The 27,967-nt window shown below is 39.3% G+C and overlaps 1 protein-coding gene across 1 annotated transcript; it reads right to left on the bottom strand.

The window, feature by feature from the left end:
- Window positions 1–43: 43 nt before the first annotated feature.
- Window positions 44–27,967, bottom strand: LOC124536527 (intraflagellar transport protein 172 homolog). The gene is made up of 35 exons (XM_047113086.1): window positions 27,828–27,967; window positions 27,515–27,686; window positions 26,776–26,968; window positions 26,255–26,444; window positions 25,336–25,470; window positions 24,911–25,098; window positions 24,405–24,544; window positions 24,245–24,321; window positions 23,327–23,443; window positions 22,286–22,421; window positions 22,048–22,178; window positions 20,204–20,292; window positions 20,003–20,133; window positions 13,695–13,822; window positions 13,503–13,608; window positions 13,201–13,422; window positions 12,954–13,126; window positions 12,358–12,474; window positions 11,707–11,877; window positions 11,543–11,611; window positions 10,920–11,165; window positions 10,351–10,492; window positions 9,508–9,715; window positions 8,456–8,672; window positions 8,215–8,338; window positions 8,003–8,114; window positions 7,762–7,929; window positions 7,281–7,363; window positions 7,013–7,191; window positions 6,166–6,405; window positions 5,600–5,696; window positions 5,232–5,369; window positions 4,290–4,408; window positions 728–839; window positions 44–207 (listed from the first exon to the last, which is right to left on the bottom strand). Exons 1-35 carry the CDS (start codon window positions 27,864–27,866, stop codon window positions 83–85), a joined length of 5,034 nt encoding a protein of 1,677 aa, XP_046969042.1. The 5' UTR covers window positions 27,867–27,967; the 3' UTR covers window positions 44–82.

Genomic DNA, 27,967 nt, shown 5'->3' with positions numbered 1-27,967 from the left:
GCGCGCTGCGATCGTTTCGTGGTTCCCCCACCTTATACTTTGCACCCATAGTGTGAATTTATAACTTTGGTCGGATAGCAAGCTACACGTGCGCGGCATCGGGCGGCCCGCAGCACAGCGCCAGCGCGCGCAGCACGGCCGCGGCCGCGCCCGCGTCGCGCGCCGCCGCCCGCACGCGCGCCCAGCCCTCGCGGTTGGCGCAGCGACCTGCCGACACACCCCGCTCACTGTACACGCCCGGGATACGCTGCCCGCTGTGCTTGTGACCACTCAACATCGGCTTATATATTCAGTAATCGACATTTTGGTGGTAATATTAAAAATTCAAGAGTGGAGATGGCCCAGTGGTTAGAACGCGTGCATCTTAACCGATGATTGCGGGTTCAAACCCAGGCAAGCACCGCTGATTCATGTGCTTAATTTGTCTTTATAATTCATCTCGTGCTCAGCGGTGAAGGAAAACATCGTGAGGAAACCTGCATGTGACAAATTTCATAGAAATTCAGCCACATGTGAATTCCACCAACCCGCATTGGAACAGCGTGGTGGAATATGTTCCAAACCTTCTTCTCAAAGGGAGAGGAGGCCTTTAGCCCAGCAGTGGGAATTTACAGGCTGTTGTTGTTTTGTTGTTTGTTGTATTAAAAATTCTAATGACAACCATTGCGATACTTGCTAGGCCAAGCGCGCACCTCAGAACCACCGAGTGAAATTCAATTGAACGTACCATTAGTGAAGGTGACCAGTCGTGTCGACAGCGGGTATCCCGTGAGGACGCAGCACGGCTCGTCATCCGCCACGTACGAGCTGTACTTGCCGCGACCATCCGTGGGAAGCGTCTAAATATAACACCGATAACTTCGTATGAGGCTAGACGACAAGGTTGCTGAAGTGTGAATTGAGCAGTATAATAATACAAGACCATATATTTTGGAACATGTTCCAAGTAATTTAAATTAAACTTTAAGACAATAGAGGTAGTCTCTGGCACCAATAGTATAGTTACCATAGAAGCCAATAAAAAGAAAAGGAAAATAACTAATAATAAAATTGTAAACCTGGTGCACCAAAATATTCAAGGAATGTTAGGGAAGGACCTAGATATTGAATTATTTTTGACCTGTAATGATATTGATATTTTGTGCTTAACTGAACATTGGCTTCTGAATTATCAGGTCATGTTTAACTTTAGTGGGCACCAGATGGCTAGTTTGTTCAGTAGGAATAAAGCTATTCGCGGTGGCTCTTTAATACTAATGAGTAAACACTTTAAATTTAAGGAACGTAAAGATATTGTGAGCCTTTCTATTGAGCAAACTATAGAAATAGCCTGTGCAGAGCTTGAGCGTGTCATTGTTGTATGCGTATACAGGCCCCCTAGTGGATTATATGAATTGTTTGAAAATGTATTGGAAAATGTTTTATCAAAATTATCTGCATGTAATAAAGAAATTATTGTTTGTGGAGATTTTAATATAAATTTACTGCATAATACAACCACAAGTATTAGATTCAGATCATTGTTAAATTCATATAATCTGGTAAATCTGTTCTTAGAACCAACTAGAATAACAGATTCCACAGCAACTTGCATAGACAATATATTTGCAACCCATATTCCACAAAATAAAATGATTATTAATAAACTAAATTCAGATCACTGTGGACAACAGGCTTTATTTAATTTTCATATTAAAAAAATAAGCAATTGCGAAAAAATAATGTTTGTTCCTTTGACCAGAAGTCGTATTGAGAAGTTTAGAAGTAATATTATGGCCAATCTCCTTCACCTAACTCTTAGTGATAATGCCAACGTTTTGTATAATAACCTATTTAAATTAGAAACAATTTTAATGCAATATTCACTTCTAAAACAGTTAATACAAAAAACTTTTGAAATTCAATGATTGGGCTACTATTGGAATTCATAAAAGTAGGCAACGAATGTACGAGCTTTATAATGAAAGAACGTACAATCATAGTGCCACTTTTGCCAACTATGTAAGTAAAAGTGTGCTTTTTGGCTAAGTCTTTAACTATAAAAAATAGAATTAAGAATGCACATAACAAAATAAAAATGACTTGGAAAATTATTAATAGTGAAACTGGTAGAAGTGGTAATCGGAGCTCCGAATTAAACTTAAATTATAATAATAAAGTCATAAATAGTGAACGGGAAGTTGCTTCAGTTTTTGAACAATTTTTTGCTGACATACCAGTTTCTACAACTAAGTTACTTATTTCTTCTCCAGCTGTTGCCGAATCATTGATGAAAGAAAATGTACGAGAATGCAAATCAAAATTTAATTTTACCCCTGTAAACACCAATATCATAATTTGTGCATTTAAATCATTAGACATTAAGAAATCTGCTGACCTATGGGGTATTTCTGTAAAGGTGATAAACTCAATTATTGATGTGATTGCACCTTATCTTGCAATAATATTCAATGATTGTGTTCAACGTGGTATATTTCCTGACCTGATGAAACATAGTAAAGTCATTCCAATATTTAAATCTGGTAGCTCTTCAAATCCTAATAACTATAGGCCTATCTCAATATTACCTACCCTCAGCAAAATATTTGAAAAATTATTTTAAATCAATTATTAGCATATTTCAATAGACACAATCTGCTTCACAGAAAACAATTTGGATTCATGAAGGGTCGCTCGACTACCGACGCGGGTATCGAACTTATAAAAAATATCTATGAGGCCTGGGAGGGGTCGCAGGATGCCTTAAGGATTTTTGCGACTTATCCAAAGCCTTTGATTGTGTTCTGCATGAAACTCTGGTCAGGAAACTATATCACTATTGAATTAGAGAATGTGCACTCGACCTTCTGACTTCCTATCTTAACAATAGAATTCAGAGGGTTGACGTTAAAGGGACAAGGTCTCCTGGGGTCTCAGTTGGTATGGGGGTCCCACAAGGATCAATTCTTGGACCTTTTCTATTCCTCATATACATAAATGACTTGCCCTTTCTTGTTGGGAACAAACATGATATAGTATTGTTTGCTGATGATACCTCTTTGGTTTTTAAAATTAATAGGAAACAGGTTCAGTATGACGATGTAAACAATGCTATGTCCGATATAGTACATTGGTTTAGCGTAAATAATCTTAGACTGAATAATAAAAAAACTAAAATTGTAAAATTTAGCACACCAAATGTGCAAAATGTAAAACCCGATGTACTTATCAATGGGGGATCGATGGATCCAGTTGAAACAACTGAATTTCTTGGACTTACTCTTGATGCCAAGTTACAGTGGCTCCCATATAAACGGACTGGCGGGTAGACTGAGTTCAGCGACAATTGCGGTCAAAAAAATTAGATTATTTACTGATGTTGATACGGCTCGACTAGTATATTTTAGTTACTTTCACAGTATAATGTCCTACGGTATTATGCTTTGGGGTAACACAGCCGCTATCCAAACTATATTTGTACTGCAGAAGAGGGCTATTCGCGCAATCTATAACCTAGGAGCCAAGGAATCATTAAGGTATAGATTTAAAGAAATTAAGATATTGACTGTTGCTTCTCAATACATATTTTGTAATGTTTTGTATGTACGGAAAAATATTAATGTTTTTATGAGAAAATGTGATTCTCATAACATTGGCACAAGGAACAAACACAATCTTGTTACTCCTGTTACTCGACTGCATAGAGTCAGTAGCTCTTTTGTGGGGCAATGTATACGCTTCTACAACAGGATCCCAGAAAGCGTTCAAAATGCTTCTGTTGCCAAATTAAAAAAAATTGTTAAGGAACGCTTGTGTGCAAAAGGTTACTATACAATTAGCGAGTTTATGTTTGATAGCACACCTTGGGAATGAAACGATCGCCTCCTGGCTATTTCTAATCATATACTACTATGTATCTTATTAATTTGACAAAAAAAAATAACAAAAAAAAGATCCGCTGAGTTTCTTTCGCCGGTTCTTCTCAGGTCAGGGTGTTCCTTTTTCCGAACCGGTGGTAGTGTTTATTTGAAAATCAATAAGTAAGTGTAATGCTTTCTATATTGAATAAAGGAATTTGAGTTTGAGTTTGAGTTTGAGCCGAGAATGCATATAATAATGTAGCAGAAGACAGTGGAGTTGCCATATATAGGAATACAAGATGAACAAATTATACTTGAATACATAAGAACAAATGTGTATTACGTACATAAACATAAAGCTGTGAGCGTACAACAGCAGTCATTCTTCGTCATACCAGAGAGAAAGGCAAGAGTGGATGCGTTCCAACAGATATATTATCAGGGGCTTACCTGATCCACCTGCTGGTCCATGGACACGGCGAGAAGCCAGTCGCGCAACGCAGACAGCTCGGCGCCGCGCACGCACGCGCTCTCCAACAACAGCGGCGTGCGCGACCAGTCCGTGCACTCTGCGCACACGCACGCTGTTACTCGCACCACACCCGCATCCTCCCGACTGACCCTCATACTCAATAACCGTTTCGTTGCCTTATAACTCAGGGGTATATCAAGCTTTTAGCCAAGGTTCGAAATATTCTTCTGGCATTCAGTCTAATATTTTGAGGTATAGTACGACACATATTAGATGTAGCATCGGAAAATGCAATGGAATGAAAATAAAACCGATTACTGCCGATTTACACAACCAATAGAAATAGCTCCCTATCGTGCCATTCGACGCTATTCGTCGCTATAGATTCTTGCGTCAGAGAAAGCAAGTGCATGTAAATCGTCGCGTCAAATTGACTAATATATTAGGTCATATGATATTACAAGTTATTACGTTTGTGCAAAGATCATATTCGTGTGAGAAAATAAATATTGATAATTTGGGATAGCGTACTCAATTCGTGTGTGAGTGATGTGGTTTTACGAATTTTGCCGATGCGACATCTAAGTTGTGTCGTACTATACTTGTGTACTTTTCATAAAGCGTGATTGCTAACTTCAATAACAAAAACTTACTTTGATGTTTCCATGTTCAAAGTAAGTCAAATGCTACTCATTATGCTGTCTTACATATATTGTCGGACTCATACCTTAGGGAGTTTTAGTCAACGATCGATTATAGAATAATATTGAAAACAAATTTTATTAAAAGATGAAAGATAGCAAATTTTCATTACATATAGGTCAACTCGGGCAATTGAAATCGCTTTGACATTAGTAACTAATTAATTTAAATCGGCTAATAGAATCTAACACTCAATCTCGTATGGATCGATACTTTACCAAAATCCGCGTAGTCGATGAGATGCGCGGAGTCGTCATCAGCCGCCTCCACGAGATCGAGGCAGTGGTTAAGCATCACGAAAGCCTCTCGGGCGCCGTCCTCTTCCGAGCGGACCGTCGAGCCGCACAAGTAATAGGCTGGGTTGACAATTTAGAACCTCATTTTTTTACATTTCGTAACTAGCCATTAAACAACATTAAACGAGTATACTTACTTTAACTCTATGATAATAACAAAGCTATTAATTCAATCAACAACTAGCCTACTAACTAGTGACCTAATCACACGTAATTGATAATAAATCAAACCGTTTCCCTTGTATTCATGCGTGCTGTAGGCAAAAGTTTAATTAAGCAGTATAACTCACCAACATCAGCGACTATGATATCCGTATAGCGCGGTAATGCTCGAGCAACTTTGGATGCAATTTGAGGCACGTGTAAACCCATCAGCAGTATGAGAGCCTGTTGAAACGACATTATGACTGACTGACTGACTGAATCATCATTTTAATCGCGATCAAGACGAACTGTGTTCAGTAACATATAGAAGATACACTCCATCTCTTAGGGCGTAGAGTCTATTAATACGCTCGATTGAGTTAACAGTCTATATGGTTAAGCGTCTACTTCCTTAAATTTGTCATATTTCGTAAATGCAAGATTTGAAAGGACTTAATCGTCGTTCGTTTTAATAAAAAGAAAAGTATTACCGTCGTTTATAACTGTTATACCTTTGGAAACGTTTACTTAGATTGGTGTTTTTCGTTTCGTCAATTTGAACGCATTTGAATAAATTTCATCTATAAGAATGTTGTAATCTTCCCCAATCCATCGCCAATTACACAAAGTAAATAGCAAAGTACTGTTTGAATACATTTGTTGACCGATTTCAGCCACACAGGAAAAACATTACAGTTAGTTAAAAGCTGACCTGTAACGATCTATCATCAGCTCCAGCGGCAACCATCACCGCTACGGCGTCATTCATAGCAGCGAATGCCTTCGGAGCTGTTGACATCCTGACGAGGATCTCGCTACAGACAGCCTTAGCTAACGGAGCATCTGCACTGGACACGGTGACGTCATCAGTAAGATACTGACGCAGGGTATCGATTACTTGAGACAACACCTCCGGTACCTCTTCGCTTTCTATGTCGATACCTTCCGTACGCTGCAAAATATGAAAAGTTTAACTACTCAAGCACTAAACTTGATACGTGATCTTCGAAATACGGTTGCAGCATGAACAAGGGAGAAATATTTTAGCTAATCCAACATTAAAAAAATTAATACATACAACATAAAAATAATATAAAAATTTGCTTCTAAAACATATGGGCACACAGATAGACCGGGAGATGATAATGACAAAATATTTGGTCATTTGTACCAGTATGTCGGTTCTTCAGGGGTCTAATTACGTAAAGGCAAAAAGTTAAAATTAACGTATTCGCGTCGGTATGGCGGGCTGTAAGCCACACCCGAGAAGTATAGCATTACGCTGCCGCCTACTTCTTTTTTTCGACTATCTGAAAACACAAGCATTGTTGTGGAACAAATCGTTCGACACTCGTTATTTTTCTTACGCATTCGATTATTGCCCACGCGATTGGGCCGCGTGTGCGAGCGCTATGACCATCATTTTCCTTTTTGCCTTTACGTAATTAGACCCCTGAAAAACCGCCATACTGGTACAAATGACCAAATATTTTGTCATTATCATCTCCCGGTCTAAGAGTATAGCTTGTAATCTTTTCTTTTAACGATAGGTAACATACTGAATGTGTCTTAAACAGGTTGGCAGCGTATCGCAACGCATAGTGGGGAGCCTTCGACCCCGCGTGTGCTAGGCATCGCTGCCAATGGCCCGCACGCGCCAACTTTTCTAATGCTGAAGATTCGACATCAGCTTCTTCCATCACTGCCTCGTGTTTGAGTTCTTCTTCTTCATAATCTGCTGATGCACCTTTAGCGCAGAACATTATAATCAACACTTAGGTATTACAAATTTACATGATTCACTTGTAAGCAGATGACTGAAGTTACCCGCTGGTGTATCATCATCGACGCCTTCGAGCAAAGCCACTCGAAGTTGCTCGCCGACATCACTCTGTCCGATTGCAGCAAATCTGTAGTATATTCAATACGTAAATCTAATCCGAAAACTCTACCTATAGCCAAAGATACATGAAAAGTCAAAAATAATAAATTCTTCTTGGTGGTAGGGCTTTGTGCAAGCCCGTCTGGGTAGGTACCACCCACTCATCAGTTATTCTACCGCCAAATAACAGTACTCAGTATTGTTGTGTTCCGGTCTGAAGGGTGAGTGAGCCAGTGTAACTACAGGCACAAGGGACATAACATCTTGGTTCCCAAGGTTGGTGGCGCATTGATGATGTAAGGAATAGTTAATATTTCTTACAGCGTCATTGTCTATGGGTGATGGTGACCACTTACCATCAGGTGGCCCATATGCTCGTCCGCCAACCTATACCATAAAAAAAAAAAAAAATTTAAAGGGACATACGCGTCGGCCAACATGCGGGCCGCGTCCCGGCGCGGAGCACCACGCAGGCGGTCGCGCGCCAGCCGCGCCGCCCGCAACGCCGCGCGCTCTGCCAGCCGCAGCGCGCCGCCCGCCGCGCCCGCCGCGCTCGCGCTCAGCAGCAGCTCCACCGCCTCCCACCACTCACCCCTGGAAACATACCCGACTGCTAGCTTATCTACAGCTCTCAATGTGAGTATCTGCCGACGGCCTGCGCTCTCACCTGTCGGCGTGGTGGGCGGCGCGCTGCAGCAGCGGCGGCACAGCTGACGGCACGGGCTCGGCACTGTCCGGCAAATACTCGCGAGACACTCGTCCCGCTTCCTCCCACAGCTCTGTACACATCCGCTTTTAAATTAGCCACGCAAATTCAATAAGGTACCAGTGGAACTGATCTTCCATATGTAACGGTATAAAAACCACATTATGGCTGACCGAGATCTTTGTAGTGCTGGACAACTTCCCTCGGTCTGTTGGCGCGAATCATCAAAGCCTCGAACTGCACGAGGTCACCTCTCTCGGCAGCCGCTCGAGCCCCCTCCACTAAAACTTCTTCTACCTGTCATGTCAAATCACCTACTGTTTATAATCGACAATAAACGGAGATCTTGATATAATAATATTTAAGAGTCCATTCTACTCGTTTTCCTTTATTGCGACTTCTAACAAGACTTACCATCTGCGGCGCGTGTTGTTCGGCCAAAGCTAACGCCCGTTGGTGATGCGCTTTCGAAAGCCACATGCGTACTGCGTCTTCAGCGGCAGCAGCCCTAAGGAATGCCGCTTCAGCTTCTTCTGGCTTTTCTTCAGCTAGAGCTGCAGCCTCGTGTCTGGCTACTTCGCGTTTTGTGATTCCACCTCCTAGATCGCTCAATTCCATTGCAATATCCCATCTGTATAAATACAATTGAATTATTATTAAAACAAAATACATACAGATACTCGTATATATAAATATTCACATAGATGGTAACTTTTTAGTAGAGCAATCTAGAGCAATCGTATATGACTTTACAAAAACATACAGTATATATTCTAACTTCTACTAAATAGTAGAAAATATATAATAAAATTAAAAAAAAACATGGGGTTCTGTGTGTAATGGGTAAAGTAAATTTATAATACGTTTAGAAAATAAGCACACATAATAATTATTTAAGGTCGGCTATTGCTTGTAACTTTGTATCGATAATTGTGAACAACTTCTCTGGGACGCGTGTTTAGTTTTCCACGCCAGAGATCAATCTATCAAAAAATATGTAACTGTCACATATCTTCAAAACATTACTCAATAGGAAAATGTAATATCATAAAACATATTTTAGCCACAAAACTTCCATTGTCATACTGACTAACAAAGTCGACTACAAAAACCTAAAACGTATGTAATAAATGTAAGTGTTATTCTTGGTGGTAGGGCTTTGTGCAAGCCCATCTGGGTAGGTACCAACCACTCATCAGTTATTCTACCGCCAAATAACAGTACTCAGTATTGTTGTGTTCCGGTTTGAAGGGTGAGTGAGCCACTGTAACTGCAGGCACAAGGGACATAACAACTTAGTTCCCAAGGTTGATGGCACATTGACGATGTAAGGAATAGTTAATATTTCTTACAGTGTCATTATCTATGGGTGATGGTGACCACTTACCATCAGGTGGCCCATCTGCTCGTTCACCAACCAATACCATAAAAAAAAAAAAAAAAAAATGTGTGTGCTTGTAGCTCGCCTGTGCGCCTGCAGCGCCCAGCGCGCGCCCAGCGCCGCCAGCCCGCGCGCGGCCAGCAGGCGCGCGGCGGCGGCGGGCGCCAGCGTGGCGGCCCACTGCAGCGACACCTGCTGCTGCACGCCGCTCGGCGCGTGCGCGCGCGCCACCCGCTCCGCGCTCTCCCACTGCCCGCTCGAGCGGTACATCTGGATGGCGCTCTTCCAGTCGCCTGCGCCCACGGTTAATTATTCTCCGAAAAACGGGAGAAGGGTCGATATCATCATTTCTATTTGCGTTACAGAGTACAAGTTCAATGAATTACTTGTACACTTAGTTACTATAGTTTGTTCGCGTTAAGAATGCAGTGAGTTGTCATTGTTTACCGACTTTGCTCCGCCCCCTGACCAATCAAATCTTTTTTAACAGCAGGGTGAAGGTGTATGCATATTTGTGTTAAAATTCCAACAAATTATATTTGTTTTAAAGTCTAAGTATAATGAATTTAAAAATACACATTAAAATAAAAAATCGAATCGGGGTATTAATCAAAAAAATTCTTAACACTATATACAATCGTTTGCGAATCTTGCCATCGCGATGTAGAAATTTACATATTTTGACATAACGTCATCTTGTAGCTATAGGTTACATTAATTATTACGTGTACAGCTTGAATAAATTAAATATAAATTTATAAATAAACAAAACTTAAATTATAAAAATAAAAATATCAGTTAATAATTAATTAAATGTGAACTTTGTAATTTGAAAAGATTTGATTGGTCAAAGGGGGCGGAGTCAGGCCGGTAAAGAATGACAACTCACTGCATTCTTAACGCGAACAGACTATAGACTGCGACCGACCGGCCTGCACGTAGTAGTTCTCGGCGGCTCGCAGGTCGCCGGCGGCGTGCAGCGCCTGCGCCACGTGGCGGCGCGTGGCCTCCAGCAGCGCGGCGCGGTGGGCGCCCACCAAGCGCAGCATGGCCTCGTATTGCGATGCTTCCTATTTACATTATTTGGGGAAAATTTTCATATAGTAGTAAGTTTTCAAGTTATCATCTTTCGATTAATATATCTATAGTACGACACAAATTAGATGTAGCATCGGAAAACGCAATGGAATGAAAATAAAACCGATTACTGCCGAGTTACACAACCAATAGAAAAAGCGCCCTATCGCGCCATTCGATGCTATTCGTCGCTATAGATTCACGCGTCAGAGAAAGCAAGTGCGTGTAAATCGACGTGTCAAACTGACGAATATATTAGTTCATGTGATATTACAAGTTATTACGTTTGTGCAAAGATCATATTCGCATGAGAAATAAATATTGATAATTTGGCGTAGCTTACTAAATTCGGATGTGATCGGTTATACGAATTTTGCCGATGCGACATCTAAGTTGTGTCGTACTATACGTGTCTCTCACCTTATACATGGATATAGCTTCGTCCGGATCTCCGAGCCCGATGTAAATCTGCTCCGCTCTCCTCAGCTGTCCCTCTTGACGAGATTTATCCGCCAGTGGTATGAATATATCCTTAGTTTCCTCTTCGGTCAAATGTGCAGCTGCCAAGCGTAGTCCATCCGCTATTTTACCCGCTGCGTTGTACGCGCGCACGCAGCGTTCCGCCATGCCGCACGATGTTAGCACACGTTCGGCAGTTTCCCATTCCTGATAATAATAAATATAAAAATTACTCCATGTTTGTTAATATGATATTTTATGTTACTATGATTGGACTTCATAAGAGGCCATCTGATTAGGTGCCACCAAATCATCAGATTTTCCAGCACCAAACAGTAATAGTGAAATATTGCTGACCCAATGTCATGATCATGATTGATGATACGATGTAAGGGATTGTTAATATTTCTTATAAGGCAAGTCTAGGAGCAGTGATCACCACTTAACAGCAGCCCTCTTGCCCGCGTACCAATATTATTAAAAAAAAAATACATGATTTCAGTAATTACTTCATAGCACTTGCAGTGCTTTTTCAGAATTATTATCCAAAAAAAATCTTATAGCTTTAAATAAAAATAACTTACTTGTGTAGATATAAAGTGGTTTCCGAGTTGCTCGCATTGCTCTCGTATAGCGTCTTTATCATCAATAACCTTCAAAATGAAAAAAAATATATATATATATATATATATATATTTCGTAATATTTAGTAGATGATTTACAGTGGGACAGTTTAATTTACATTCACCTGCACGATCTGCAACGCCTTCCTGTAATGATGTGCTTTGATCGCTGCTGTTAGTGCGTCTACCGTGTGTCCAGCTTCAATTAGATGAGGGACAGCAGCACCCGCCTGTCTAGAGGCCACTAACCATGCACCCCATTCTCCTTCTAAGCGAGTCACTTCACCGGGGTACGCCTACAAATTTGACATCAGATTTATATGCAATGTCAACCAAATTCACCGAACGCTTACACTATCCTACAATAATTTATTTATTACTTCTGATTTCCATAACACAAGTGCTTCAGCTACTTACATTGGGATCAGAGTAATGTTTGTGATGTTGTCTCATATTGTCTCATATAAACCCTGACTTATCTATTTCGATTGCTAATTGCTCAGCTATAATATGCACTACTACCAATTACTTGACTAATATATCTTTATTTATAATGCTAATGATATCCACTGTAACACGGCTTCCAAAGTTTCGATAACACCAAAACGCCATTTTGTCGCAAATACATAATGAATATAATAGATTATGCAAATTCTCGATCAATGAAAATAAAATTTAATTTAATGTAAAAAAATGTTTATATGGTTTTTTCCTATTGTGGTTGGAATAGATGTAGGCCGAGCATAGTGTGGGCTTCATCAAAAAATTATACTTACCTCACGTGCAAGCTGAACCGCCCTGCCATAATTATTGCCCTTCGCGTAGTACTCGACGGCTGTCCCGGCATCGCCCATGCGCTCCGATATCTCGCCGGCCACTTCCCACCACTCCTCCTATAATAACATTATACAATCGGAGCTCAGCTAGACGAATCAGAAACCCATCGATCTCTAGAATCTAACCAAAATATAAATCTTTTAGATATCGGTGTTTTCCAAAGTATCCTAGCAGAACCAACGACATTATCGGCTAAATATATTTATGATATAGTTTTGGCACACATGCAGCCTCTCTAAAAGATAAATTAAGATTATTTTATCAACAGTCATGTAATTTTAACATAAGAATTAATCTTTATGAACATAAGAATTAACAACATTAAATGCTTAAATATATATATATACAAATATGAACTAAAACTAGTTACTGTATAAATCTTGACCGCGTGGAATGTATGAAGTTGTATTTACATTGTTGTGTTGATAAGACAAATTGTAAGAGAACAATGGGACTGACATATTTTTTATAAATAAAAGTCCCTTACTTAAATAAAGAATAAAAAAAAAAAAAAGCCATCGATCTCGCGTCCGACCTGCACGAGGCGGTCGAGAACAGCGTGCAGCAACTCGTCGTCGTGCAGCAGCGCGGGGTGCTGCAGCAGCGCGGCCGCGGCGCGCCGGGCGCGCCCGCCTCGCAGCCACAGCCGCACCGCGCCCGCCGTGTCGCCGCGGGCCGCCAGCGCCGCGCCCGCCTCGCCGTAGCGCCCTGTGTGTCCATCACATTTAAATCTCTCGAACTACGAAACTAGAGTCCAATAGGCCAATAATTTAAACTCTTACCGGTGGAAGTCAAGTAATCCATGTACTGTTGTTTCAGAGTTTTAGCGGTGTCTCTGTCGGTCTTCTCCGCGAGTGCGACGGCGTCGGTCCAGCGATTGAACTGCTTGTACATACTGATAGCCAGTTCGGGCCGGTTGGCTCTTTTTACGTAACATTCCTCTGCGGTCGCTAAATCACCGGCAAATATAGCGAGACGAGCCCTGACTATTGGACTATTAAAACCTGTAATTAATTTAATGATACAATTATTTCTATGTATACGACAACTTTGTATAATCAAATTAAACGAATATAACAAATACCTGTTGTTACGTCTCCTTCTCCTTCGGCGACTGCTAATTCTACGGTCTTGTCTAAATAGTAGGTTCGAGCTTCATCACCAACTTCTCTATAGCACTTAGCAGCCAACTGTGTATCCGATAATTTAATAACACAATAATTTAAGTGCAGAATTTCTAAATAATAATATTAAATCTAAAAACGAGGTTTCGTACTTGTACATTTTCATTCTTTAGAGCCTGCTCCGCGAGCTGACGCCACAACGGCGCTATATCCGCTGCCCCACCCACACTATCTAGATACTGCGCACAACCCTCGAGATCTCCATTTCGAAGTGCTGTGTCTAAGAAATTAAGTAAAAAAACCATAATTTTACTGTTATATCAACATAAAAAATGCCATACATGTATACTATTTAATTGCCAGATGTTCATTCAGAAATGTATTTAGCAACAAGAAGGGCATTAAGATACAAATATGGTATTTAAATAGACATTTTCTGAGTTACAAAGGTTCATAACACACGCAAAATTACAGTAAATCCTTACGAACATTACTTGGCAGAATTTAATATATTAAAGCGATACTTTTGACCTTGAATACTTTCTTTAGTTATTTAAAAATGGCAGGACTGCTATCAAATCGGCCAATTAATTTAAAAATGTTGTTCCAAGATTCTTGAAAAGCATAATAGTGATTGTAACGACAGAAATGCATTTACAAAATATTTATATGGAATTTGTACTTAAAAAGAGATCTCAAAATTTATTCGACCTGCGAACTAACCAAATGATTTAGAATAGTAACCAAACTGTAATACTTTAAAAGCCTCATTATTATTAGATCTGTCTAATATAAACGATGTCATAAGGTCTTACAAAATGACTTATGAATAAATAGGTCTTTAATAATGTTTTACTGGCTATATAGATTTTTGTTCCTTTTTCGTTTGTGTGTCAAACGAGTTTACTTGTAAACTAGAATGGTCTAGAATAAGTCAGTACGATAATAAAATCCTTTGACATCGTTACATTTTGTTTGCTTTTTTCTACATAAATCTATCAGGTTATGGGCCCAGGACGCAGAAATTAGAAGAAAAATTAATTATAACTTCTTCGTATGAATGCGGAAAAAATGTCTGGAAATAATTCACAAATGCAAAGCATCGAAAAACTCAAAGGAATTGAAAATTATTCAACATGGAAGTTTTGTATGAAGATGATACTAATCCATGAAGACCTCTGGGACACTATCGATGACGAGCATAAAGAAAAAGCACGTAGCGATGCAGATATTAAAAAATCGCAGAAGGCACTAGCGAGAATATGTTTGTCTGTTCACACGAGTGCATTTCCCCACGTCAGGAACGCAAAGGATGCACGTGAGGCGTGGAACAACCTGAGCAAAGCCTATGAAGATAAAGGGCTGTGCCGAAGACTAGGTCTATTAAGAACGTTGTTCAGTACTAAGTTGTCGGAGTACAATAGCATGGAAAGCTACCTTGGTCGACTGCAGGAACTATCTCAGCAATTGCATGACATCGATTCATCTCTGGATGATGAATTCTTGGCCGTCATCATGCTCAGTGGATTACCAAGTAATTATGATTCACTCATTATGGCACTTGAAAATTCAAATTTAAAGTTGTCGAGTGATATGGTCAAAGGTAAATTATTGCAAGAATATGACCGCAGGAATAATACTGAAGGTACCATTGCTTTCGCAACAACCAGAAAAGCACCAAAATGCTTTAAATGCAATAAGACGGGACATTTTATTAAGGACTGCCCTAAGAATTTTAATAAGAAGCCAAAAAAAAACAAGAAGTCTAATAAGGATCAACCATCAGTGGCTCTCTTGACGGCATTCTCCGTCGGCATCAAGCGTAATGTTTGGTATGTGGACAGCGGTGCATCACACCATATGTGTAATAACCGAAAACTTTTTTGTGATTTTAAAGAAGAAAATACATCACAAGTTAGTGTTGCAAATGGTGATAAATTATCGACAGCAGGACAAGGCAATGTTTGTGTCAAATTGCAAGACTGTACGAGAACCATTAGAGACGTTTATTATGTGCCTAATCTTTTAGGAAACTTACTTTCTGTTAGTTGTTTAGTAAATAAAGGTTATACTGTAACATTTAGTAATGATAAATGTATTGTATCTAATAAAGATAAAGTTTTAGCTACTGCCACTCTTAGGAATGGTGTATATTAACTTAATACCATTGATCAGCCTTTGTGTGGGGGGGTAGTTAATAACAATTTTATTTCTTACAGTACAGTTAACAAAGATTTACAGTCTAGTGAGGAGACTGTAACGATTTCTTCATCAAGCTCAAAAGGTAAAGTAGAAGAGGAGTCGCAGGAAATATGGCATCGTCGACTTGGCCACTTGAACTCCAGGAGTATGACACTGATGAAGAAAGGTATGGTCACAGGTATTAAATATAATTCAAATGTTTTTAATCCTTGTGTGGCATGTATCGAAGGGAAGCAAACCCGTGCTCCTTTTCCTAAAAAGTCATATACCCGAGCTACACAATTATTAGGACTGGTACACACAGACTTATGTGGACCAATGCCAACGAAGTCTATTGGTGGTGCAAAATATTTTCTAACATTTATAGATGATTTTAGTAGAAAAACATTTGTTTATTTTTTGAAAAATAAAGATGAAGTTTTTGAACACTTTAAGAATTTTAAAGTTTCTGTGGAAAATGAAACTAACCACAAAATTAAAATTCTTCGCAGTGACAATGGTGGTGAATTTGTTAATTCTAAATTACAGGCTTATCTGAAAGAATGGGGCATCAAGCATCACACAACGGTTCCATATTCTCCACAGCAAAATGTTGTGGCAGAAAGAGCGAACAGGACCATTGTTGAGAAAGTCAGATGTATGCCAAGGGATGCCGGCCTGGATAACAAATTCTGGGCGGAAGCTGTAAATACCGCCGTATATCTCAAAAATCGGACACCAACTAAGGCTTTAATTGGAAAAGTACCTGAAGAAAAATGGAAGAATAAAAAGGTAGATGTAAGTCATTTACGTATTTTTGGTTGTATTGCGTATGCTGTTACCCCGAATAGAAACAAACTTGATTCGAAATCAAAGCAGCATATTTTTGTTGGGTACTGTGAGGATACCAAAGGTTATCGACTGTTAGATCCAGATAGATCATATAAGTGTGTCAAAGCAAGAGATGTAATTTTCTTGGAAAATAAATTTCACAATAATAAATCACATGATGATAATTTTAACTCTGAGTTAATTGAGTTTCCTCAAAATGATGTGATTCCTGTTCGTATTTTGCATGATCCAGAATCAACCCTGGATGGTGACAAGTACTCATACCAAGGCGAACGGCCTGAGCCAAGCCAGTCTGAACCATCCACCATAAGACCACAGTTTTCTAATGACCGAAACGGCCGGTAGCAATTACAGTGAATGATTCAGATAGTGAGATAGACACCACTATAGAATGGAATAGTTCTGCGGATCCTACAAACGTTCCAGGAAGCTCAACACTGGATGAGATAACATCAAATTCATCAGAATATGAAGATCTCGATGAGGCTGAAATATCTGTTCTGTTAGTTAAAAATTTGTGCAATGATGATAATGAACCAGAAACAGTTCAGGAAGCTTTGGCAGGAAACGAAGCAGCTGAGTGGACTAAAGCTATGTCAGATGAGTATAAATCATTTAATCACAACAAATGTTGGACTTTAATTGAGAACCCAAAGAACCAGAAACCAATTAAGTGCAAATGGGTTTTTAAAAAGAAAAGAGGCCTGAATGGTGAACTTTTGAGTTACAAAGCACGGCTCGTAGCAAAAGGTTATTCACAGAAGTATGGAATCGACTATACGGAGACTTTTTCGCCGGTGGTAAGACACTCAACTATTAGGACTCTACTCGCTATTGCTGCTGAATTTTACCTGGACATTGATCATCTTGACGTTAAAACTGCATTTTTGAATGGAGATCTAAATGAAACTGTGTTTATGGAACAACCACAAGGTTTCATAGAAAAAGGTAAGGAAGATTTTGTGTATAAATTAAATAAAGCTATTTATGGATTAAAACAAGCTTCCAAAATGTGGTATGAGAAGATAAATGAAGTACTGTTACAGAAAATGTACTTCAAAAGGATATCTTCAGAACCATGTGTATTTTACAAGAAAACTAAAAGTGATAATAATTGCACTGTATGTCGATGACATTTTATTGTTTTCTAGCAATTCAACTTTAAAGGATAAAGTGAAACGTGAACTTATGGATACATTTGAAATGAAGGATCTTGGACCTGCGCACCATATCCTTGGGATGAGAGTAATTAAAAGTATGAATAAAATTACGCTCGATCAAGTGGGATACATAAAAAGAATATTAGATAAGTTCAAAATGACGGATTGCAAACCAGCTAAAACTCCACTACAAAAAGGAATCAAATTACCAAAATGTGATAATAAAAGTGAAAATTCTCATTACAGAAATTTGCTTGGCTGTCTCATGTACATAGCAGTGTGCACCCGACCAGATATCGCTCATGCAGTGAGTATGGTCAGTCAATTCAATGAGTGTCACGCTGAAACTCACTGGAAAGCTTTGAAGCGCGTTCTTCGCTATCTTAAAGGTACGATGAACTATAGGTTAGTCTTTCAGAAGAGTGGTTTAGATGTAATTGGTCATGTAGATGCTGATTGGGGTGGGAATGAACTTGATCGTAGATCTTTCACTGGTTTTATTTTTAAGCTTGGTAATTCATTGATTTCTTGGGAAAGTCGAAAACAAAAGACTGTTGCTCTTTCCAGCACTGAGGCTGAATACATGGCAATATCTGACAGTTGTAAAGAGGCACTTTTTATAATAGGTTTTCTTCGTGAGTTGTTGGATATTAAATGTAAAGTAATATTATACAATGATAATCAATCTGCGCAAAAATTAACTTCTAATTGTATGTATCATAGTAGAACTAAACACATTGATATAAGGCATCATTTTATTCGAGATAACATTAAGAAAAACCTTGTTAATGTTAAGTATTTGCCAACAGACTTGATGATTGCTGATTTGTTGACAAAACCTCTGACAAAAGAGAAACATGATCAGTTTGTGAAAGGTTTATGTTTACATAACTATGTTGAAGCTAGTTAATACATGTTTAGGTCTTTGTTTTATGTTTTTTTTTGTTGATATTGTATTTAAGTTTTATAATACATGTATGTTGATTATAACTGTAACTGATAGGTAACTATTTATAGTTAGTTCTTATGAAATCGGTTTAAGGAGTAGTATTAGATCTGTCTAATATAAACGATGTCATAAGGTCTTACAAAATGACTTATGAATAAATAGGTCTTTAATAATGTTTTACTGGCTATATAGATTTTTGTTCCTTTTTCGTTTGTGTGTCAAACGAGTTTACTTGTAAACTAGAATGGTCTAGAATAAGTCAGTACGATAATAAAATCCTTTGACATCGTTACATTTTGTTTGCTTTTTTCTACATAAATCTATCAATTATCAATACGAAATCTACCCGTACCTTAGATTACAGACGAGACAACATATTATACTGCAACTGTATAATGGGACATTCAAGGAAAACAAAATCATAGCGAAAGAGGGTCAGGATCCCAGAAAGCGTTCAAAATGCCTGTTGCCAAATTTAAGAAAATTATTAAGGAACGCTTGTGTGCAAAAGGTTACTATACAATTAATGAGTTTATGATCGATAGCACACCTTGGGAATGAAACGATCGCCTCCTGGCTATTTCATCTCATATTAAATTGTTTAAATAATATATGAGACAAGTAAAACAAAAAAAAAAAAAACCCGCTGAGTTTCTTTCGCCGGTTCTTCTCAGGTCAGGGTATTTTCTTTTCCGAACCGGTGGTAGTGTTTCAATTGACCATCAACAAGAAAGTGTAATGCTTCTATCTACACTAATATTATAAAGAGGAAACCTTTGTTTGTTTGGTTGTAATGAATAGGCTCAAAAACTACTGGACCGATTTTAAAAATTCTTTCACCATTCGAAAGCTAAATTAATCCCGCATAACATAGGCTAAATTTTATTTTGCAAAAAAAATAGGGTTCCGTAAGATATTTTGGGTTTTTCGGACAAAAAAGGAAAAAATCTACCAAAAAAGTAGATTTTTTGCGTATGATGCCTAAACTATAAAAGATACAACTATAAAATGTTCTAACTCCGGTCCTTAGAGGGCATAATGGCCTCCGACCCTAAGAACCTCATTAGATTCGTGGCTGATGTTGGTCTGGCTGAGGTGTTGTGATCACGAATTTGAGGTTTATCACAATAGATCCAAGCGCCGGTTGTAGTATTTCTTCAAATGTAACCGTGCCTCAGCAGTAGAAGTATATTAGAAGACTGATTATGAACCGTTATATACGCGGGCGAAGCCGCGGGCGACCGCTAGTATTGAAAAAAGTTATTTGAGTTTGAGTTTGAGTTTGGTCAATATAAAGCACCCCGCACGCGACACGTACTGAACTCGAGGCGGTGCGCGTCGAGCGCGAGGCGCGCGCCGCCCTGCAGCAGCACGGCGCGCGCCTGCACGCGCTCGGCGCCGGCGCCGCACTCCGCCATCTCCACGCTCTGAGGCTCCCACGCGCTGTACCTGCACGGCCCACACGTCAGCTGCGACCGACTCGCTCGCCCTCCCATCACCTTCACTACTACTGCCATACCAAATGAGTAGATGCGTCGGTGTTTGCGCCACGACGGCATCGCTGTTTTCTATCCACTGGACGAAACTCACGCCACTCGCAATGATTTCCTAAAAATCAAAATCAAAATCAAAGTATACTTTATTCAAGTGGGCTTTTACAAGCACTTTTGAATCGTCATTTAACAATTAAGTGAAGCTACCACCGGTTCGGAAAGTAGATTCTACCGAGAAGAACCGGCAAGAAACTCAGTAGTTACTCTTTTTCAACATTTAAAAAAATACAGTCATGTTAGTTAATTTTTAAGTTAATACAATTATTAAATTAATATATCCTGCCTGGAAGTCAACAGGTATTAATTCCACGCTTTTTTATCATCTACAAAATCTTGTATCGAATAATACGCCTTTTTCACCAATGTATTTTTTATAAACTATTTGAATTTACGAGACGGCAAAGTTAAAAATGTCTGTGGAATTTTATTATAGAAATGGATACCTTGCCCCAAGAAAGATTTATTGACTTTGCGGAGTCGGAAACTTGGCGTTATAAGCTTATCCTTACTTCTAGTGCATATACAATGATTATCACTGATTTTATCAAAGTTATCAATGTTACTGTAAATATATATGATATTGTTGTAAATATATTGCGACGCAACAGTGAGTATTCCTACTCTGTTAAAAACATCCCGAAGAGAGTCTCTCTTTTGTAAAATAAAGACAGATTCAATGTCTGCAGCGTTACCCCAAATAAATTGTACTTAGTTTAGTCACGAAGAGTTAAAAGCTACTACGGACTACGGTGCATGCTCTGACTTAAAATTCGTCAATGCTGGTGTTCCACAAGGCGTTCTATCACCCACTCTGTTTCTTCTGCATATCAATGATTTGTTGCAAATCGGGAACATTCATTGCTATGCAGACGACAATACAGTTGACACCTTATACACCGGCCGAGCTAATATTTCTCGGGAAAACGTCGAAGAGAACCGGAACAAACTTGTGTCTGAAATCGAGTCTTCGTTAAACGAAGTCTCGAATTGGGGCCGGCTAAATCTAGTCCATTTCAACCCCAAAAAGACGCAAGTTTACGCGTTAACCGCTAAAAAAACACCATTTGTCGTATCTCCACGATTTGAGGACATTCCGCTTATAGCCGCTACAGGTAGTATCGGAATATTTGGCGTTGATATTTCGACCCTCGTTCAGTTCCGCGGTCAATTGGAAAGCAAAGCCAAATTGGCTTCAAAAAAGCTGGGCGTGCTCAGCAAGGCGAGACAGTATTTCACGTCGGCCCATCGCCTAAAACTTTACAAGGCGCAAATCCGGCCTCACATGGAGTACTGCTCTCACCTCTGGGCGGGTGCTCCCCAGTACCAGCTCCTTCCATTTGACCGCATCCAACGTAGAGCGGCTCGAGTTATCGACGATCAAGCCCTTTCCGATCTCCTTGATCCTTTGGCTTTGCGTAGAGATGTCGGATCACTCTGCATCTTCTACCGAATTTTTCACGGGGAATGTTCCGAGGAATTGTTCGGATTAATCCCGGCTGCTGAATTTCACCTTCGGACATCTCGCCAAAATTCTAAGTTTCACCCGCACCACCTTGATGTCTGAAAATCCACAACAGCGCCACTTTTTGGAACCAGCTTTCGCCGGCGGTTTTTCCGAACCGATACGACATGGGAACCTTCAAGAAAAGAGCGTACTCCTTTTTGAAAGGCCGGCAACGCACCTGCAAGCCCCTTGGTGTTGCAGATGTCCATGGGCGGTGGTAGTCACTTTCCATCAGGTGAGCCTCCTGCTCGTTTGCCACCTATGCCATAAAAAAAAAAATACTAATATAAGAAATGATATCCATACCTTCTCGCCGGTGTCCAGCCGTAGCAGTGCAAGTCGTCTCCTCGTGTCTCGGAGGAGTAATAAATGGCCACTCTCATTCAGCTCGAGCCAGTCGACGCGAGCTTCGTGCCACCACTGACCTAGCTGTACTCCTAAAACAACAACAACAAAAACTAGTTTCTCATGAGATTGTCAAAAACAGACAAAAAGCTTGTATCGGTATACACATATTCTAATGCGAATATAAGTTAAAAGTGACCTGTAACAAGATCGACGACAGCTATCGTCTGTCGGTCGAGAAGATAAGCGAGATGTTTGCGATCGCGGCCTTCTTCTTTCTGTCCTTCGTTGATGCGAACACTCAAAACATGGGGATTCACCCGTTCGGTGCGCACCTGTCCAACCACTAATGTCAGTATATCAAATAACAAAACATTCAACTATATCATGCTACATTTTAACAAAATTACGATAAAGATAAAACTCATAAAGCCCGATTCTTACCAACTCAATAGTTAGTAAGATCAGAAAAAGTAAAGTAACAGCCTGTAAATTTCCCACTGCTGAGATAAGGCCTTCTCTTCCATTAAGGAGAGGGTTTGGAATATATTCCACCACGCTGTTCCAATGCGGGTTGGTGGAATGCACATGTGGCAGAATTTCGATGAAATTAGACACATGCAGGTTTCCTCACGATGTTTTCCTTCACCGCCGAGCACGAGATGAATTATAAACACAATTAAGCACATATATATAGTGGTGCTTGCCTGGGTTTGAACCCGCAATCATCGGTTAAGATGCACTAGTTCTAACCACTGGGCCATCTCAGCTCCTGTAAGATCAGAAGGGAATTTCGATTCTGATGAGATATGTTTTTTTTTTTTTTTTTAATATAAATTCAGAACTCTTCTGTAAGATCAGAAGAGTTCTGAATTTATATTAAAAAACATATCCCAAAATTCCTTACACGTCGATATAACATACGGATAAGGCATTATACGAGATGAATATTAAAAACCATACCCCGAAATTCCTTAAACGTCGATATAACATACGGATAAGGCATTATACGAGATGAATATTAAAAAACATATCCCGAAATTCCTTACACGTCGATATAACATACGAATAAGGCATTATACGAGATGAATATTAAAAACCATATCCCGAAATTCCTTAAACGTCGATATAACACACGGATAAGGCATTATACGAGATGAATATTAAAAACCATATCCCGAAATTCCTTACACGTCGATATAACATAGGGATAAGGCACTATACGAGTAAGTGTGGTCACCGTGTGCAACACGCGGTCGAGCCCGTACTCCAGCACGCTGAGCTCGCCGGCGCGCTGCAGCAGGCACGCGCCGCCCACCGCCGCGTACACGCGCTCGCCCGCGCCGCTCCACGGGACCTGACGCCGTGATAGTTTGCGTGCCACTCATCTGCCTTAAAACTCCCACTAATATTTGGAACTACATTCATAAGCTGTGGCGTAGTGATTTTATATCAAGTTTTCTTTAAGCTGGTCACATCCTAACGAGCATATGCATGTACCCACGATAAAACAAATTAGTCTTATGAGAAACAACACAACACACAGCAACAGGCTGTAAATTCCCACTGCTGGGATAAAGGCCTCCTCTCCCTACGAGGAGAAGGTTTGGAACATATTCCACCACGCTGTTCCAATGCGGGTTGGTGGAAGTGCGACTCATCAGCCTTAAAAGTCCCACTGATATTTGGAACTACATTTATAAGCTGTGGCGTAGTGATTTTATATCAAGTTTTCTATAATCTAACCTTTTTTAACCAATTTTTTTTTTTTCTTTAATTTAACCGTTTTCATGAGTACGCCACTCTGAGGTCCCGGGTTCGATTCCCGGCCGAGTTGATGTAGATTACCATTAATTTTCTATGTTGTCTTGGGTCTGGGTTTTTGTGGTACCGTCTTTACTTCTGATTTCCATAACACAAGTGCTTCAGCTACTTACATTGGGATCAGAGTAATGTATGTGATGTTGTCTCATATTTATAAAAAAAAAAATCTGGTCACATCCTAACGAGCATATGCACCCACGATAAGACAAATTAGACTTATGAGAAAACTCAACTGTATTTGACCTTATATTTTTTTCCACCCAAAAAGGAGATCCCTGTCAGTTTAAGCAATGGTAATAAAATTGTGACTCATGGAAATAAAAAATAAACTAACCTCACTGGTCAAACCCCGTGCTATATCGCAAAGTATCAAACTGCAGCTCGTCCGGCATACTGCGTACCAGTCATTACCTACACACATGAAACATTAAAAAAAGTATTATTATCATAAGCAGTTTTAATTAAAAACTGATAATAATACAACTATAAATTACCGATGAATCGCACGTTAAATATATCCGGAGCTAGCTTAGTGGTAACTGTGAGTGGTTGCGAGTCGTTGGCGAGTCGCGTGAGAAGCAGCTGTCGCGGGCTCACGTGCCGTACTTCCACCGTGTCGCGCCACACCCAGCGTCTGCGTGCAACAGACATAACAATCGACCCAAAATACTTTCAAATATTCTACAAGTTTTATAGAATATTTGCGGCAACACAACTGTATATCTCATTGGTGGTAAATACTTTCGATAAATACAGGGGTCCTAGAGAAGCACTGAGATACCACCAATTTATATTACAACATAAACAGATGAAATCCCATCAAAGCCTCATTGTCCGATTAATGTAAAACCAAAACTAAGTCTTATACGATGTCTATTTATTAATAAGCACATTTATTCGTTATTTTACTATGATCGTTTTAACGGTATACTGTGATCCATGACAAAATTGTTTTTTTTTTTTTTAATTATTTTTGCTAAAATAAGACATCAAAAGTTACTTGAGAACAGCTTCGAACTGCAGAACGGCGCCGGTCTGCGACGCCACGGCCAGCTTTGTGCCGTCGCCGCTCCACGCCAGCGCGCGCGCCGCGTACAGGTTGGGGATCGGCAGCGCGGACACCTCGAGCGCTCCGGACTCCTTCACCTCGCCTACGAGGCAGCCGTCGAACACGCCGAACGCTATCGTCTACGATCATAAGACAAGATACTTACAACTACTTCGGGTCTAATTCTGAGTAAAGTAAAAAAAAATATTATAACATTTTAATTAAATTTTTTTACGCAGTAATTAAAATATTTTAACTATAAAAAACTTTAAAATGACAATTCCTTTACTTTTTTCTCTGACGTACAGATATATTGTATCAGCCAAAGCACTATTACCGTTTGTTTATTACATACGACCATAATAATTCCTACTCACCTGACCCGAAGGACTGAGCGTAGCCGAAATGATGTCACGTCTGTCAGGCGGCAAGGAAGGCTCCAGATTACGTACAAGAGCCCCACGCTGAGCTTCGTACACCGATATACGACCGTCGCAAGAACCCACTATCATCTAAATATGACAGTCATATGAATTAGCAATAAAACTCAATGCTAAGTAACAGCATTTATGTAAATGTCCGACTGCTGATGGCTGCATTTGAAGGGAAGTTTACGAATACTAATATTTAAAGGTAACATTATCCACACATTTCTAATGCTTAGTACTATATACCTGCTACTTTACGTCTACGTAGCTTAATCAGATAGGAAAAACCGATATTAGATGCTTTTTCTCCAACCATACATCCATCCTCTTAACACCCATTAAAAACGATCTTATGTTTTTACTTTTTACAGTCAGCTAAAAAAATATGAATAACCTTGTGTATTTGGCGATATTTAAACCACATATAATATAAAACCGAATCTCGATAAAACAAATACCACAAAGGCCACGACAGTGTATAACCCCACAATGTCTGCAACCATATCTTATATGTATAGATAGTTATATTATAGATAATTTACGATATGATGATATGGACCTTCTTCGATACTTCTCGTTAGACATTTTTCCATCTGGGCAATATATTGTATATTGACCTATGTTTTATTATAATATTTGAAATTTCTCCAATATAATCTATGTCCCCACGATAGAGGTCTCCTAGTGTGGGGTCCAAGGATAATCAAAAATTTTAAAATTGCTAAAACCAAAATGCACTTAAACCAATGGAAAACATTGTAATCGTTTAAGCTAAGTTTAAGAAGATTAATATTGTGCCATATGTTCTAATCTATTATGTAAGCATTGTGTCTTTTTCAATAAAGTTTATTATTATTATGTCACTAACGTAAGGCGGCAGCAACACGAGTGCGGTGGGCGGGAGAGCGTATCGCAGCAGCAGACGGCCGTTGAGGTACAGCGTGCCGTCCACGTGGCCGGACGCCAGCGCCGCCTCGCCGCCGCCGCGCGCCAGCGACACGCAGCACGCGCCCGCCGACCACAAACTCGAGCTCTTGTTGCTCTTGCAATCTAACGATCTATTGCACACCTACACTATTAACTAGCTACCCTAATAAACCTAATGTTACAATAACGGTCTAGGTAGAAAGTTACTATTAAAGGACACATTAATATTCATAGCTAGAAACTTTCCTTTGGTTTCTTCCTTGCTTTCCTTTCCTTCATATTAGCTTGATACTAAATTTTATCAAATTCAGTTTCTTTTACGTTTTTCCCGTGAAATAACCACAGATCTAAGAGTAACTCTGTTACTTTCGAATTAATAGTATATTAATATATGTAATGGAATATGGTAATGACAGCTGTAACTACTGTTGATTTCACATTTAGTAAATAATTATTTATCACCTGATTTTTCCGTCGCTTGTTCCAGTATAGAAGCCATTTTCGGCGGGCAGCAGACGCAACGGCGCGCCTGTTAGAGGAAACTTGTTGCATATCACCTTCTTACCGCTCCAATCAGCGCCCACTCGGTACACAAATACCATGTTATCGCTTTGTGCTACGCCAAGCAATTCCGAATTTTCACTAAATGCCAAACCTTAAAACAAAATATATATCAGACTAAACACAAACTTTATTTGAATGTTTTTCTTTATTAAACATCTCTTTTAGCATTTTTCCAAGCTATTTTGCATCGAACGTATAAAAAATATAAAAGCCCGAAAACTTAGCCCGGCTCGGTGAAAGCCGTCCCTCCGCTTAAAAAGGATTAGAGTGTATACCACCATGATGTCTGAATGCGGATTGGTAGACACGTGGCACAATTTTATCGGACACATATAGGTTTCATCGCGATGTTTTACTTCACTGCCGAAAACTATATGAAATATACACGCAAATCAAACATATGAGCGCTTAATTAAATTTGACCCGTGGAAATTGAATACCCCGCTTAACATCCACGTGTCCATAAAAAATCCTGTATTTAAAAAATATACAGATTTATTCAAAAATATATTCTTCCCTACAAACAATTTTTCTGTAAATGTAAAAGAAAGGTGGATAATATCTAAATTCAAATTGACAAATAATAAAAAATGCTCTTATTATTTATTAAAACAAATATTAAGGTAAAATAACAAACTTGTTATAACGTAAGACTTCTTGCCCGCAGATGGATCAGACGGTTTGGTACTAAACTTATCGCGGCGCACACCATCACGATCAAATAGCAGCACAATTCTCTCAGCAGTCGCTACAGCTAACTTTACATTATTCGGTGACCAGCATATATCAGCTACAGGACTGTCGCTATCCTGTTCGTTTGACAAATATTGAAATATTTTAAGTAGATATAGACATTTAAATTACTAGAAATGAATACAACTTTATGCATGTTTTGCGTCTTAAAATAATGTGTAAGATAATAACTCATATTTCTTTCTTATACTCTCTACCTGGCCTTCCAGTATAGTCTTCAAATATTTTAGACGCATAATTAGTTATTGCAATTACTTAAAACTTTTATTGGAAGGATTTTTTTCTAGTATTATTTCGTAATTAAATTGAAAGAAAGGGTTACTAGGCAACGCGACTA

The sequence above is a fragment of the Vanessa cardui genome, chromosome 16 (genome assembly GCF_905220365.1).
Source record: "Vanessa cardui chromosome 16, ilVanCard2.1, whole genome shotgun sequence".
In the NCBI taxonomy this organism is placed as follows: domain Eukaryota; kingdom Metazoa; phylum Arthropoda; class Insecta; order Lepidoptera; family Nymphalidae; genus Vanessa; species Vanessa cardui.
Note: the sequence above shows the minus strand (reverse complement) of the source record. Positions and strands in the feature narration are given on the sequence as shown.